Source organism: Capricornis sumatraensis, chromosome 2 (assembly GCF_032405125.1).
Source record: "Capricornis sumatraensis isolate serow.1 chromosome 2, serow.2, whole genome shotgun sequence".
Classification (NCBI taxonomy): domain Eukaryota; kingdom Metazoa; phylum Chordata; class Mammalia; order Artiodactyla; family Bovidae; genus Capricornis; species Capricornis sumatraensis.
In genome coordinates, this window is record NC_091070.1 from 51,084,745 (window position 1) to 51,101,632 (window position 16,888).

Here is a 16,888-nt window from a genome sequence, read left to right on the forward strand (position 1 = left end):
TGGGCTGTCCAGTTTTACAATGGACTTACTAAATGGACCCTCCGATACTTTTGATTAGAAATACTTAGGAAATTAAAACCCTTCCTAAGAACAAGAACCCATAATTGCACAGCTGCCATGGACACTAATCCCATCTTTGGGGAAATAATAATCCTTAGGTCTTAAAATGTATAGACCACAGGGACAGATATAAAAACTTGAGAGTGGTTTGCTCAGTTTGGAGAAATCTTCAGTTTTCACTAGTCTGTGAATATAACAAAAACAAAGTACCCAAAGCACAAACTGGTGAAAACACCTCAGAAAACAAGACTGATCAGATAACACTGCCATTCCCATAAAGAAGGGCTTCCCCAAACTGTATATTTTCTGACACTATAAAGGGCACCAGTCCAGAAAGTGTAATAATTTATTCTATTGCTGATTTTACCTAAACAAAATTTAAATATGCAGTTGTAAGTATAAACAGTAAACTTGTAATCATCCAAGTTAATACTGATAGTTTAATAAACATAATTAAACATAATACATATTTTGAGGTTTCTGAATTAAAGAAAAAGTATTGCATGTTTTTACTGACTTAACAAATACTACTTATTTAAACTGGCCTCAATATATTAAAAAAATAACTTGGGTTTGGGGTATATTATTCTGTGCAGGGCACTATTCTGGGCTTACAATTCTTTTTCTAGGTAAGGCTGAAATGTCAAGTCTTCTTACGTGCTATGAATTTGACAAAGCAGAAAAACATGGCTCAAATTTTTAAAATACACTTAACATCAAACTCAACATTTAAAATAAATGAAGCACTTAGCATTCAAAACTTTGGAAAAAATATATAAGACCACAGTTTCCAAAATGACTCAGCTCTTCCACTAAGACACGTTTAAGCACTCTGAATACTGATTAGAAATAATGCAAAGCAGTTGAGATTAGTTAAATGTTTTTCAAATGTTCACTGTGTATAGAAAGAGAGAGCTCTAATCACAAAAATTTTTACATGAAGTCCTAACTAAGAATAAAGATATCTATACTTGTGTGGGAAGAGGCAATTCCCTTTCTGCTTAACCATCGCTCTCATTTAGTAAGGAAAGGCTGCCTTGCGGGACACTTCTTCTGATAGTTCTCAAAGTTCAAAGAGTATGAAACCTTCAAGTTGTTTCATCAAGTCTATTTATTAATGCATTTCAAGTTTCAAAAAACCTTACATCTTTGCACAATACTTTATTTTTTGCAATTTTTTAGTAAAAATTTCCAAAGTGAACAAAAAGATACTGTATAAAACACAGTGGACATTAAACTGACAGTAGTATTAGATCTCACTTGTCTTGATCCTTTTGTTTTACCACATCTTGATTTGGAGTGGAAAGAGTTCAGTGCATGTATCTCTTTTCAGAAAACATTTAACTTAGACTCAAAATAAAATAGGGCAGTTGTATACCTGCCAAAACCCTACCACAGGATAACATTTCAAGCAAAAAATGTACATGTTCAAAGTCTAGCACACTCAAGAAGTTACTAAGAACTCTGGCGGAGTAAAAGTCACCATTTTAGAAATGCAAACCCACTTCCAACCTTTGCACAGTCCAAAAACAAAGGCATTTAAATGATTTAAAAGCAATTACATACATATCTACCTACTTGTTTGTTTAGAATTATTTATAGTCTATCTGGGGTTTCATGTACAAAATTTGTCTCTAAATCATGTACAAAAAGCTGTATTTTGAAAAAAGTCACCACATACTGTACAAGTTTACAAGGAAGAGATCCCATTATTTTCTCTAGCATTTTTGGCCTTGCTGGCTTGCGTCACATTATGAGAATGATTGTGTAAACCTTATACTCTTAAGAAAAAAAAGGAAAAAAAAAAGCCAAACACAAATCGTTTCAACTTTGCCTAAATTTGCCTCCTATGTGAAGCCAGGAAAATCATAGCTGTTTACTTCTAATTTAACATGATGTAGTTGGAAAACAGAAGCAATAAATATGTCACAAGCTTAAAGTTTTTTTTTTTGTAATGCCCCCTTCCATTCCTGCATAGCAATAAGCCTGTTAATACATTAAATGCTTTTGACTTCTTTCTTTAAAAAGCCAATTATTTACAACTGTTTAAAAAATAAATTTGGAATGGGACATTGTGCTGTTTCACCTTCACTGCTGACAAAATATCTTAGGGAAAAAAAGTGTCGGAAGGCCTATCTACAATTTTAACTACTAGTTGAGCAAATCACTCCTCTTTAGTGGTTACCGATGATCACGATGATATGCTGAAAACTCTGTCCAAATATCTTGATAAAACAGACACACAGCTTTTCTTTTCCATATCAGACAAAACCCGAAACATAATTAACATACAAATAAGAGGCTGCAAATAAAAAGAATCATTTCATTGACCTAACTGCTACCAACATGAATAAAAATTTCACCTATCAATTCAAAAATGGAATTGAATTAGAAAGTTTAAAATAAGTAAGCAGAAATCAGACATTTACATAAAGAACTAGGTCTGAAGTAGTAGTATGCTGCATATGTCCAGTTTTCACAACACGTAACTGTGTTCTTCAGTGTCGTCAATCCTGTGCTCTTAGCAGCCGTTTGATAAAACAAAATGAATATCAGAACCAACTCCATCATGAGGAAAAGGTGAACTGATTCTCTTCTCATAACTGCCCATGTAAAGCATGACAGAATCCTGGACCACTGAATACCACCATTCTCTGTTATCCTGAGTATGTCAATTAACAGTAATTTTTCATTAAGAGCGGAAAAAATTTTATAATACAAAGAAACATCCATATTGCAATTTCTGTTTACAATTGCACACAGAAGTACAGTGTACGTAAGAAATAACATGTCTGCATATAACAAGGTATGTACATTGGCAAGTGATGTCTCCAATGTTGAGGTGGTCGAGCCTCCTAGCCTTGACTGGCAGTTGAAAAAAATATATATATATTTAAATTTGTGATAAAAGTTTATCGAGAGCCAAGTTTGCCTGCAAGTGAAGAAAATGCAGCAACGAAGAACAGGGAACACGGGGCACATAATAATATTCTAAGACTTTGTGCCATTAGGTTAAAAATATCTGTCTATAAGAAAATGGGGTTCCTTTTTTTTTTCACATCCCACCCCCAAATTGGAATTTTCAGGCTTTAAAATTTAAGTAATTCCACCTGATCTGAGGACATGATCTCTTGCCATTTTTTTTCTTCTACTGTTATTTGTGAGGGTTTCATTTGGGGATGATGATTTAATAGGTTTCTCTTTGGAGTGAAGTTTTCCCATTGTAGGCACTAGGAAGAACCAAGGCAAAAGCTGAGTTAACGTCTCATGTGTCCCATCTGATAACTCTCCCGGGGCCTCTGACGCTGGGGCTGTTGAATGGGCTGTGGAGGTCTTCTCCTCTTTAAAGTGCCTGTGGGTCACAAACAAAAGCAAAAGAGGTTTATCATGACCTTTTCAATTTTTTAAAGACAAAGTTGCCATTTCAATAAAAAAAAGAGGTTCTGGTAGCCATAATGTAAAAAATAAAACAGAGACAGGTAAAATAATTTCAATAATATTTTTATTTCATTAACCCAATATAGCCAAAATATTAGTAATTATTAATAAAATATTTCATCTTAAAAATACTAATTCTTCAGAGTTTGACACTTAACCGTCTGAGCCACCAGGGAAGCCAGAGTTTGGTAGGCATTTTATATCTACAATACATCTTAACTGACACTAGCCACAGTACAATTGCTAAAAAGCTACAACTATCAGATTAATATGGATTCTGAGGACAGACTCCAAGAGGACGAAACTGCTGGGTATCTTTGAGCAAATGACTTAACCTCTCTGAAGCTCAGATGATTAGTCTGTAAAACAGAGACAATTAACTAACTCATATAGTCTGTTGTGATAGTTCATGTAAAAGTGCTCAACATCTTTTGTGAGGGTTCAATAAATAGCAGTTAAGAGCTGGCATTTTCTTAAAATGAAATTAAGTAAAAGAATTTTCATTGAATGAGAATAATGTAGTCTCATTCAATAAAATGAACTGGTAGTGTAGTTAAAAAGTGTCATGTGGCCCTTGGAAATCCCTAAGAAACTGACAAAAATTCCTGACTGCTAAGGCAGTAATTTGAAAAGCAATGACATCGAAATCAAATTTCCTTTGCTTCCCTCCAAGATACTGTCCAAGAATGACTACATAAGGAAATACAGGAGAACGGAGGGAAAATTATAAGAAAGCCCTAGTTTTAAACAACTTTATGTAGGGCAGTGGATTTGGCCTGAGGCAAGAGGCTTCAAGAGGCAAAGTGAGTGGGAGGCAGGAGAAGGAATCCTTGGATGGTGCCCGCCCTTGAACATGCAAGAACAGAGTCCAAGGGTCCTGAAGAAAGGGTGGAAGGGACACCCAGCCTGGGGAGGAGGAGGGAGAAATAGGCAGGGCCTAAATAATCTGGTAAATGGATTTCTTATCCTTCTCCAAATCCATGAGATGAAAAGTCACTCAGTCATGTTCAACTCTTTGCGACCCCATGGACTATACAGTCCATGGAATTCTCCAGGCCAGAATACTGGAGTGGGTAGCCTTTCCCTTCTCCAGGGTCTCTCATATAAAGGTCTTTCCCATCTCTCATCTCCTCCCAGCCTTGGCTCCCTGAGAGCTAAAGGATGGAGACAAAACCTTAGGAGTTGTTTTCAGAGATGGAGAATAACTACAGTTGTTTGGTAACTGAAGCCTCTACCCTAAGACTCTCCCACAGACTGGAATCTGTATGCCCCACAAGAGAAATCTGTATTTTTCCCTAAGGAAAATAAGTTTATGTGACAGAATATATTTCAGGAGCATGAACACAAAACCCGTAACTGAAGCATAGCTATTAGAAGGACCAATCCTTTAAAAGTGGTCTATCATAATAAAACCAAAAAGGGAAGATTTTACTATTTTTTTTTTTAAAAAGGATATATTACCATTAAATCAGCAGCCATAAGCTAGACTGCGTTGATTGGCGGGGGGGGGACACTTAAAAATCAACTAAATAATCCACCTAGTAATCCCATTCTCAAGGAGAAAGTACTATAAATCAACGACTAAAGACTCCTTTAAAATTCAGTCCTACTTGCTGAATGGTTCTGAGTAATAAAAATATATACCATGCTCAAATTGTCTTACCTGGAAGAGGTTTAGGAGGAGGCAACTTTGGATTACTACTTGGAGTGTGTACACTGCATATCTTAATAAAACCAGCCATTAACATGATCAGGGCAATTCCCATAAGTAATACTGCCCACCAATAAGCCTAGAAATAAAAAGATTTTTCCAATGAAAAACCTATAAAATATTTTAGAATATTTTGTACTATATATTACATTTTAATTTTTAAACATTTGTTCAATGGGAGTTGATAGCTATCACATAAAAGCACATATATATGTTTCTTTAAATATGAAAAAGTACAAAGGAGGAAAGAAAAATCACCTATAATTTCACTTCCTAGAGGAAACCACTCAATCTTATTTTCATTTCAGTTACTCTCTAGTGACTTAGAAGATATATAGCTTGCTTTAAATTCTACTAGATTTTAAAAATATTCTTTAACCTATAAATTTTTCTAATCATCAAAGCTAAGACTGAAATTCTACCTTTTTTGAGGCCCCTCTTTCCTGTTTCTCTATTTCATTAGGAACTCTAGTCTCAGACTACCATTATTAAATTATTTTTATACAATCTATCTTAGTTTTCATTATATATATATATAATAGCTATTACATATATATTCATTTATTTAAAGGTTAACTGCCTTCTTTAACATGAAAAGTGGAAGGATATACACATGCCAGAAGCAGGCAAAGTTTATCTCTGAGAAGGTACTAAAATTTCACTTCCAACTTAAATCATATTAGATCAATTAGCCAAACAAAAAAACTTCAAAAATTACTGGCATAATTTATAGAAAAATTATGCTGCCATTCGTAATAAATCCTAAATCTATTTTGCAACTCAAAATATTCAAGGTTTGTCTTAAGATAGCATATAATAAACACCATACAAAATAGTAACAATTAGAAAACTATGAACCTTCTATTATTAAAATGCATACATAGTTATTGCTAATTTTGCCAATAAAACTCACATTTAAGAAGAGTTTCTATGATCTAGGGCCTTACAACAAACAGGCTACTACTTCTAGAAATAAAAGCTAAAAGAAAAATGAATGCTGTGGCAAAACACTTTCCCCATGTGTGTAAAGCCATGTGTATAAATTTATACAAACATATAAATTTGTTTAATTTTGAAAGACACCCCAAACTTACAGAAAAGTTCCAAGTACAATACAAAGAAGTTTTTAAAATCTAGAACCACCTAAGAATACGCTGCTTCCATGATGTCCTATTACACTTGAACAATTCGACATACAGTTCCTACAATCTATGGGTGTTTTTCCTAGATAATCACAATATAATCATCAAAATCAGGAAACTGGTATTGTTACATTAGTACCATTAAATCCTCAGACTGACTCATTCAAGTTTTGCCATTTGTCCCAATACCATCCAATTCAGACCCATGTTGCCTTTAGCAGTTGTGTTTCTTTAGTCTCCTGCAATCTGGAAATAATCCACAGTCTTTCCAGCTTATATAACTTGGACACTTTTGAGGATTACAGATCAGTTATTTTGCATTGGGATGTCCCTCAATTTGGGTTTCTCAGCTGTTTCTCCATTATTAGAGTCATCTTTAGTTAGAGTATCTCAGAAATGATGCTTTATTCTCATTGCATCTGATCATGAGACACACGACTTTGATCTCATTACTGAAGATGGTTTACTTGACCACTTCATCAAGGTGTAAACTGCCAACCTTTACCAAAAAGATACTCTTCTCTTTTGCAGTCAATGAGTATTTCATACAGACATAATTTAGAACTATGTAAATATTCTATCCCTTATAAAACTTCCAATTTATTCATTTGTTCATTCCCTCTCAGTTTCCTATTTTCTTGAATGGGTTATAATCCATTACTACCATTATTATATCTTTTGGGCCTGTCCGCACCATTCTCTGAGCACTGAAGCTGGCATGAGGAGTTCCAGATCCATCTTGTTCTTTCCCTGCCCCAGCCCTGGAATCAGCCATATCTCCAAGGAGCCCCAGTTTCTCTTAGAACTGCCCTTCGTAAGCAGACAATTCCTCTCAATACTGATACTCTGACATTCCAAGCCAGTCACCCCTCCACAGGGCACACAGGGCACCCTGCCCTGTGCCAGGAGAGCTCCCCTCACCAGGCAGGTATGCCTTGCCTGCTGGTGTCACCTAATTGCCTTTAGGAATGAAGTGTTCAAAAAAGGAGAGAGTAAGGGGTGATGCGATTCAGCCTTGCTGCTGAGAGATTTGATCTTTCAAGAGATGCTACAAATCTGAATTTTTATATGAACTCTGTTTTTAAATGCTGACAACTCATTCAAAATTTCTAAAAACAACAGGCAGACCATACAAGACACATGTGCTGGGTCGAATGTGGCTTGGGAACCAGAGTTTACAATCTACTTTTCAGAAGCCATTTTTTATATCTTCCTGAGAGTGCCACATAGTTTCCTAAATTTTTCTTTTGGTTTCTATAGAGAATAATTTTCAGAGGACTGCTCCTCCCTGTGAGTCTTTAGGATAATATACCCTTTCCCTTGTTAAATAAATCTCCCATTGGATCCAGCTGTTCCTCCTGTTTTATTCATCCTCAAATAACGGACCTGCTATTTGTCAAAAGGTAGGGTTTACGTCCTGTTGTTAGTCTTTCAACTCGAGTGCAGGCTCACTCCTCTTTTCATTTCTGCCTACTGTCACATGCAGAACTATACACATAGCTTTTGTCCTATTCCAAGCATCCAGAGGCTTTTGAAATGTGGCATTTAATGCAGTAAGACATTCTTCGACCTTTCCTGTTTGCAACTCTGGCACGCTGACCTAGTGAAAAACATTAGGAACCAAAATCACCAGCTTGTACTGCTATAAGCACTCTTCCTGCTCTGTAACAGAGATCCACAACCTTGGCTACCCATTACAATTACCTGGAAAGCTTTTAAAACTCAGTTACCTGGACTAAATCTCAGATTCTGATAGGGTGGGGGTAGATCCGACATCAGCAACTTTGTTAAAGCGGCCACATGATTCCATTATGTAGCCAAGACTGGGAACTACCTGTCTCTACCAAGGGTCAGCAAACTTTTTCTATAAAGGGCCAAACAATAAATACTTAGGCTTTGTGGGCCATATGATTTGGTCAAAACTATTCATATCTGCCACTGTAGTACAAAATCAATCACAGATAAGAAACAAACAGGTGAGTGTGGTTGTGTTCCAGGAAAACATTACTTACAATTCAGTGTGCTGGTGTAGGGCCCAGGCAACTGCATTTTAAATGAGCATGCCCATGGCCAGCATGCAGATGAGTGCTTCTTAGTGTAGACATGTGGGCACTGTGGGAAGGACCATTTTGAGCAATGCAGGGAGTCTAGCATACATGGCTCTCATCCATCAAATGCCATCAGAGTCCCTCAGCTGCTCTGACAACTACTGTATATTTCCAAATATCCTCTGGAAAGGCAGTATCACTTCTAAATGTGATCCAATCCAAAGCACAAAGAGGCAAGGATCTTCCTACTATTTTCAGGCTGGTGAGCTAGGTCTGTTTCAGGAGACACAACTTCCATTCCTGGAGTTCATTATATTCTCTAACACACCTCCTTCCTTCTAGTCTTCGCTGCTGAAAACCATTCCACATGGTCACCAGTGTTACAGTTACTTAAAACATGGAATTACGTCACTCCTCTATGTAAAACTTTTCTTCAAAAGCTTCCCACCAAAGATCTCCAAGATAAATAAGTGGGAGACAGAAAATAACAAAACCTGTGCATACAATGAACTGCAGCCCAACATACATATAATTCTGCTTGTTTTTTAAAACTATATTTTCCTATAAAAATACAGCTTCTGAAAAATATATAAGAAACTCATCTTGAGAAAACTGGGCACAAGGGTAAAAAGAAGGCTTGCTCTTCAATGTATCACTCTATCAATTAAAAAAAAAGGATAATCACACTTTTCAAAAGGAAAAAAGTGAAAAAAATTATTTAAAATAGTTCATACTCTGGTTACTATTTCAGGTGCTCCCTCTTCATAAAACATTTACCTGTCCCTCTACTTCTATTAGCCCTTTAGAACTTAGCTTTGGCATCACCTCCATAAAAAAGCCTTCCCCAAATAGGTTCTCTTATTTCTTATGAAAATGATGCAGAACTGAAAATATGTTTCTATGTGCTTACCTTCTCTATCCCAAACTGGACTGAGAGCTTTTTGAATTTATATTCTATAAACTCAGTATCTACTCTACCAAAAAGTATCCACTGGACTAGTTATTAACACGTTAATCATTACTCCAAATACTGACTTTTCAGAACACTTCTACCAGCTCATTTATTGTATCTAGATTTCCCACATATACAAATAATGTAAAAGGCTCTTACAACACAGAACAAAAAAGTTATGGTTCAATCCTCTTCTGATACCAGTTTTTCAGTACCTACACAGTCTTACATGGAAATGCAAGTGGTATGGGAATAAGACAAGCAGACTAGAAAAAGGAAGCTTGAATTTAATACTGGTTATAACTTTGCAGAAAAAAAGGTCAAAAGGACCAAGTCCCAGCTGAGATTAAAGACATTTGCGAAAATACGGTACCTAGGTCTCTGAGTATTTGCAGTCCCTTCTAGCATTGTTCCTGGTCTTCCTCTAAAATCTTCCAGGTAACTACATATTTCAAAAGCCCAAGGCTTGAGATATTTTCATGAAAATAACAGTAGCTTTTCAGAAACTGAATATTGCAAAGGATAGAAGATAGCAAGAAAAAAACAAAGCAATAGTGCATTTGAGAATGTTAATAAATACAGCCACCTCTGGTAAAGGGAATTTTTTAAATGCTTCCTTTAAAACAGAATTATCAGAAAGCAGTAAATGTTAAATTACATGTTTTCTATTTTATAGGTACTATAAAATCTGGGAAAAGAATACCAACAAGGCTAATAAATGCAAAATATGTGTTTCATCTCAAAAAAGGGATCACGATTTGTCCACTTGTTAGGAGTTTAAAATAAAAGAGAACTGTCATTCATTCAATAAGCATTTAATGAGCGTAAATTATGAGCCAAGCTCTTGTCTTTCATAGACACAAAGGTGTTAAGTGAAACTTAAAAGAGACAAAGAGAAGACATCCAAAAGTTAAAAAAAAAAAAAAAAAAAGCTTAGAAGCTAACAAAGTACTAAATCAAGTCTGAGAAAATAATCCTACAAAAGAAACAGACAGATGACGTTCAACATATCCACTTAGATGGCCAAAAAAAACAAAGTACAAAAATGGAGTCAAAATGACAAAATAAAAGGTCAAAATTTACCAGTCTAATTTATTATATTCCAATTAGGATAATTTTTTATTTAATAATCTAAATAAACAAAAAGGACCTCTAGGATAATAATAAAAAAAACAGGCTTCATCCAAAAAACTGTGAGGGGGAAAGAGCAAGACAAACAATTAAGTATCTTCAGACATAAGATAATCTGAACTGATTTTTAAGATCTCTAGAAAAAGTCAATCACAGAATCCTCTCAGTGAATTTCCAGTGTTAACAATGATCACTCACAGCAAACTCACTCTAGACTTCCTGTGGGTCACAAGACCATGTGGGGCCCACAGTTCCTTGTCATGATACTGATTATGCCATCCTGCAGGGGCAGAAAGCTCCCCTTCTATCCTTCAGAAGATGCCATTGTCCAGCCTCTGACTAAATGTTCTTTCATCCTTCAACCCCATGCACCACTCCTCACACCAATCTGCCAAGCGGAAGGCAACTGGCTATTGATCTCCTGTTACTTTAAACTCAGCCTGGGCAAGCAGTTAAAATACCACTGAGTGAAACCCGAAAATATTATAACTTAAAATTACAATAATATTACAATTTTTCTGTTCCATATAAATCATGACATTTATTCATCAAGCAAATGCATACTGACTCCTCATCATATGCTAAATAAGCCCTGCGACAACAATGCATCTTTGTTGTTAAGGTTTCAATAGTGGTGTCCATGAGGTCTATTCTATCAGGTAATGAAGGACTCTAAAGGTCCACAACCACCTTTCACTTTCAACACAGCAGGATGGCAAAGTAGAAAATTTCTGTTACAAGTCTCTTAAAAGAAGACATTATATTGCAGAGACTGTAAAAATGGTTCCCAAACTTTAGCATGCATCATCATCTACTGACTCAGTGGGTCCAGGTGGGACCTGATCATATTTGCATTTTTATCCAGTTCCCAGGTGATGCTGATGCTGCTGGTCAGGGGACTACACTTTGACATCCATTAGTCTAGATTAGGGTTAGCAAACATTTCCTATCAAGCCCAGACAAATATTTTAGGCTTTGTGAGGCCACGCAGTCTCTAAGTACAAACAAAAGCTGCCATAAGCAGTATGTAACTGAATCAGTGTGGCCATGTTCTGATAAATCATTATTTATGGACAATGAAATATGAATTTCATGTAATTTTCAAAAGAATATTATTCTCATTTTTTTTAACTACTTAAAAATGTGAAACCATTCTTACCTTGTGAGCCATATAAAAATAGGCAGTGGGCTGAATTTGGTTCATGAGCCATAGTTTGCCAACCCCTGCTCTACATGAATGATTGGTTCTCAATTCCAGCTACTCATCAAAATTGAGTGCTGGGAGCTTTGAAATGACCCGAACACTTAGGCTCTGTTCCAAGAGATTCTGATTCAACTGGTCTATGTTGTTAGATGATTCTCATGTACAACATGAATAAAAGTCAGGTAAGTGTGGAAAATGGAAGTTTAAAAGATTTCTTACTGTAGGATGTCTCACAATATTATCACAAATCTCCAAGATGGGAACCATAATATGCAGTATTTTCCAGATTCATTTGACAACCAAGTGCATAATGTTTTGTGAAACACATGGAAACACTGCTCTAAATCTTTCATAAAGAATACCATACACTTAATACTTAGGTTCATAAAATTACAGAAAAATAAGAAGAAATTAATTAAAAAATGAGAAATACATTTGATGTTTGTCAAAAATAATAATGAAAAGATAAATTTCTGATAAATCTGAACAAATTAAAAAGAAAAAAGCCACCAACAGGCAATTATCTTAAAGTGTGGGGGAAACACACCAATAAAACTAAAAAAATCAAGGTTAAAGATGGTTTTCTATGTCAGATCTAACACAAAAGGTGCAGAAAATGTGAATTATGGAAGAAAACAAAAAAGAATTACCAATGCACCTATTTAAAGAAAAAGTGACAGTGATACAGGATCTTAACAGATTTCCTGGTGACTTTTTTCCAACTTTTCAGGAACTAGGTAAACTCTGATAAATCTGAAGGATGTTTATCATCATCTCCTGGCCAGACACACAGTAGGCACTCAGCCTACTTTATTTAAACGTTACTGTCAAGAACAACTTTTCCCTAGAAAAGAAAAAGTCTTTTCAACATAATTTCTTTGGTGCCAGTAGCAGGCAGTAATTCATACTCTGAACTATTAAACTGTTAAGGTTCTTCCCACTCTACCTTCAAGAGGGAAAATACCACCACAGGATACCATGGAAGGGAGACAGAAAAGCCACCAGGTATCAGTGGAAAGGAAAGTCAGTGAAACTAACTCATCATTCCTATCACTGCTTCTTATACCAGAGCGAACTAATAACCTACATTACTAACTAGATGGACATACCTTATACATGATGAAAGACCTAAGCACAGCTATTAATACAACAAAACAAACTCTGTCATGCAACTGAACTCTACAAATAACACAAATATGACAAATAACTCACAAGAAACTGGCTGTTGTTTATCTTACTGTTTGATATGATTAATGCCCACAAATGCACCAAGAGCCTAATGGTACTCAGGTATTATGGACCATGCTCTTCAAAAGGGTGGCATGTGGATACCAACACTGCTATTCTATACTTACTTAAGGCAAACTTGCATAAACCTGAAAGTGCCTAATTAATCAGTTCCACAGCATAAGAAAAGACTTCACATTGCTGAAATCCATTGCAAGAAGCATTTCACAAAATCCTCAAAACTAAAATATGAAAAAAAGGTCTTCAAAACACTTTAACTAAAAAGATCATTTCTAGTAAACATTTTAAAATAGGAATAAATGAGTTTTTTAAATTCTAAGTGAGTCAAAATCAGATACAATGGAGAAAAATGAAAAAAAAAATTTCTAGGTGATATGATTTACAATCTAGAAAACCTAAAATATGCCTGAGTTTATGGCACAACATAAACTCAGCAGAACATAACCCTGTGATTCCAATTATCAGATTTTTTTCCCTTTGATCATACTGTTTCCCATTGTAGACAAGTATACCAGATCTCAACTTTTTCTTATTAGAGATAATCAGAAAAAAAGAAAATAGAAACTGGATTTGATTTGAAAACAGGGAAATAAGTAAGGGGGCCAAGAAATGTAAGTTACTTGAAATCACAGAATAGTCCAATGTGAGATTGGTGACCTCAATCCCTGTGTAATTCCAAGCCTATACTCGGTTCACTTTAGCACAGAGCCAGAAGGCATCTTTAGTTTAACAGATACTTTCTGAATACACTATACATTCAACACAGGGGTACAAAAATGAGTCACATACAATGTGGAGACCCAATTATCTGGATTAAAACCTAGGTCTCCTAAATCCAACTTCAACAGTCCTCCCACTATTCAGTCATTACCCATCTAAAAATCGCATATTCTAACCTGCAAAGTATTATTCTTCCTATATATAATAAACACTTCCGATATATAATAATCCTAGAGATAATTCCAAAAGTCTTATTGTCGAGTTTTACTACAATAGTACCCAGAAGGACTGACAACCCAGACAGAGGGCTATTGTTGTGTGTGCTTTTAAGCCATCCTCGTTTTTAAAAATGTAAAAAATAATTTGGGAAGGGGGAGGAATCAATTTCCAAAGCAGACTTATTCAGTTCAGGCACAGCACACTCTCTAATACATCACTTGCAAATTTCCTACTGTTACCTAAATGTAAACACTTAGAAATACTTAAACGACTTAAGATAGTCATTCTCAGTGATCTTTTTCAAAAATTTCAGGTAATTCAACATTTATACAATTGGGGAAAATGTGGTTTAAAAATAATATAGTTCACTAGATTTAAGTTGAATGAACATCCACAGTCACTAATAAATCTACAAAAGGCTCGGTATCTGATCTTGCCCTGTTCAACATTTCCTATTATGGATAAGACGAAGATCCAGAAATTATACTAAAACATCAGAAAAAAATCTTCAGAAAATTTTTCATCTCTCCTGTTCAGCAAGGTAGAACCCAGAGCTGGCTATCTGTCATATTGAGACAAGGGAGAAGTATAAAAAGCAAGCAGGGCTTTCCAAAATCAACTTGAAGAAATTCTATGACAATACTCTTAATCCTATGAGGTTAACGCATCCAAGACATGAACCAGGGAGCCAAGTAAAACAGAATGACTCCCATCACCTACCAACCAAATCTATGAATGATACATATGTGAAGTGTGTATCTGACTGCTTTAGAAGAAAATAAAGCTCAGGGCTATTTGAACTTTAAAACTCATTCTTCAGATAAAGTACAGTTGACCCTTGAAGGAGACAGGTTAATCATAGTTGGCCCATCACATCCATAGTTCCTTTATATCCATGGTTCCTCCATATCTGCAGATTTAACCAGCTTCAGATTGTGTACTAGTACAGTATTTACTACAAAAATAGCCACTTGTCGGTGGACCCATGCAGTTCAAACCCATGTTGTTCAAGGGTCAACTATAATTTCAGTATAAACAGGAAAGAAGTGATTTTCTAATAACACTGGTGACCTCTAACCAAGTAAAATTATGATCAAATCATTTTAAGATAAGGTTTCTTTAGAAATAAAAACTATACTTACCACAATCCATTCAGCTATGTTTTCATAGAGCTCTGGACTGAAAATTGCTTTTTTAAGCCTCGCTAGAGGACCATCAGCATCTACTAATCTGCACCGCATGAAAACATCACAGTAGCCTCTAAAATCGTTGCATGGGGATCCAGGTTGCAGGGTGATAGTTCGACCAAGGAAGTACTTGTTCCACTGCACAGACCCTGTACTGGCACAAGTTGATGGCTCCACTGTAAAAGAAGTGCCAAATATAAGCTGAAGATCAGATTCTCTATTGGGTTAGCTGGGAGAAAGGGAGGAAAGGAAGAAACTGCCTAAAATCATCACTGTGACATGCTACATAGGCTTTCATTAGTTAGACTGGATAATACCCTTACTAATTCACCTTAAAAATCACAACACAAACAACCAGCAACTCTTTTGACTTAGTGCCTACAATGGCTTAAAATCCTTCTAACAGTGTATATATTAATTATTGCAAAAACATTGGCAGGTTTCATCTACTTCATCATGTTAAAAACACTGTAGGGATCACAAAACTGGAAACACAATGCTATGCCATATTTAAATATTTCTCAAGAGAATCAGTTCAGCTGGAAATTATCTGTCCCAACTGTATACCAAAGTTTAACACTTAACATTTAGGAGAAAATAAGGTTTTTCAAACAGATTTTATACTCGTGCATTTTCAAAGCCTTACTCTTCTTCATACAGCAGACATGGCATAATTCCTTATCATCTTTGCCATCAGAACTGGCACAGGTACACTCCTCCAAGCCATGTTTCTCACAGATAGAACCTGCACATTGCTGAAAGAAAAATAAAAGACCAATTATTTAATCACTATACAGTCAAACCTCTTGTTCCCAGTAACAGACAGATGCCTCCAATGCTAAAATAACTAAGTAAAAATACAAGAGGTGGTGGGAGTACAGATTAGAATCAGAAATGGACCATATAAACACATCTTAAAAAGAGCAAGTGCAAATAAGATAGTAAATCTTAAAAAAGTGTTAACAAAGATCTAGACAAAACAGAAACAGAGGCGATTAGATGAACACCAACTTTATGTTGGTTATTATTGTTCCTTTATAAGAAGAGGAAAATGAAAAGCTCCTCATGAAGAGGAAAGTGACTGTTTAGCCAAGAAAGCTTTAAAGGCTTCAAAGGCACAGGAAATAATCAAGAGTCCTTTTATTTAGGGTACTAAAATATTAATTTATAAAACTTAAAAGCAGTACAAAGTTACATGCCTAGTTACATAACTATTTTTCTCTAGAGTATCAAACACATGCAGTAGAAAGTTGAAAGACAAGTCAATAACAAATCGAATGCCACCAGGCACTTATGCCACATAACGCAGTCAACAGCTTTGTGGGGAAATAGATAGGGATGCTGAAACTGGGACTGAGATGAATTACTTTAACTGTGAGGCTTTAAGTGTCAAGAAACAATTATTCTGAAAAAGGTTTCATAAAATTAAATGAAAAACAAATCAAATGCTTACCCCATTAATGCACACTTGTGTATGCCTATTACAGTCTGTGAAGTTCGGTTTAGGATCAGAGGCTGGGCAGAGAGCTGTGATGCCATTACATATTCCTTCTTTTGCACAGTCTGAATCATCCCGACACTTTTCAGTTTTTGACTTGAACGCACACTGTGCTGTACAACAGGGACCTTGACTTGGACTAAAAGAAGTACTGAGTTGAGTAAAGAAAATCACTAGGACATTTCCTATACAACAGATACAGTCTTAATTTTTAAATCATAAGTATTATCTTTTAAATGTTAAGTATGTTACTGTTATACAACTCTTACTGGAACAAGAGGTTACTAAATTTTAACATTCTAATAATCACAGAAAAATGATGAAGAATCT

General features: G+C 35.5%; 1 protein-coding gene across 1 annotated transcript in view; it reads right to left on the reverse strand.

Moving 5' to 3' along the window:
• Positions 1-577: 577 nt before the first annotated feature.
• The window catches only part of ADAM10 (ADAM metallopeptidase domain 10), a 144,957-nt gene continuing 128,646 nt past the window's right edge, over positions 578-16,888 (reverse strand). The window contains exons 14-18 of the mRNA XM_068992556.1: positions 16,514-16,697; positions 15,707-15,815; positions 15,016-15,236; positions 5,162-5,288; positions 578-3,412 (exon numbers count right to left, since the gene is read on the reverse strand). Of these exons, the coding sequence (XP_068848657.1) occupies positions 3,318-3,412; positions 5,162-5,288; positions 15,016-15,236; positions 15,707-15,815; positions 16,514-16,697 (736 nt within the window). The 3' untranslated portion in view covers positions 578-3,317. The remainder of the gene's footprint in view (positions 3,413-5,161; positions 5,289-15,015; positions 15,237-15,706; positions 15,816-16,513; positions 16,698-16,888) is intronic.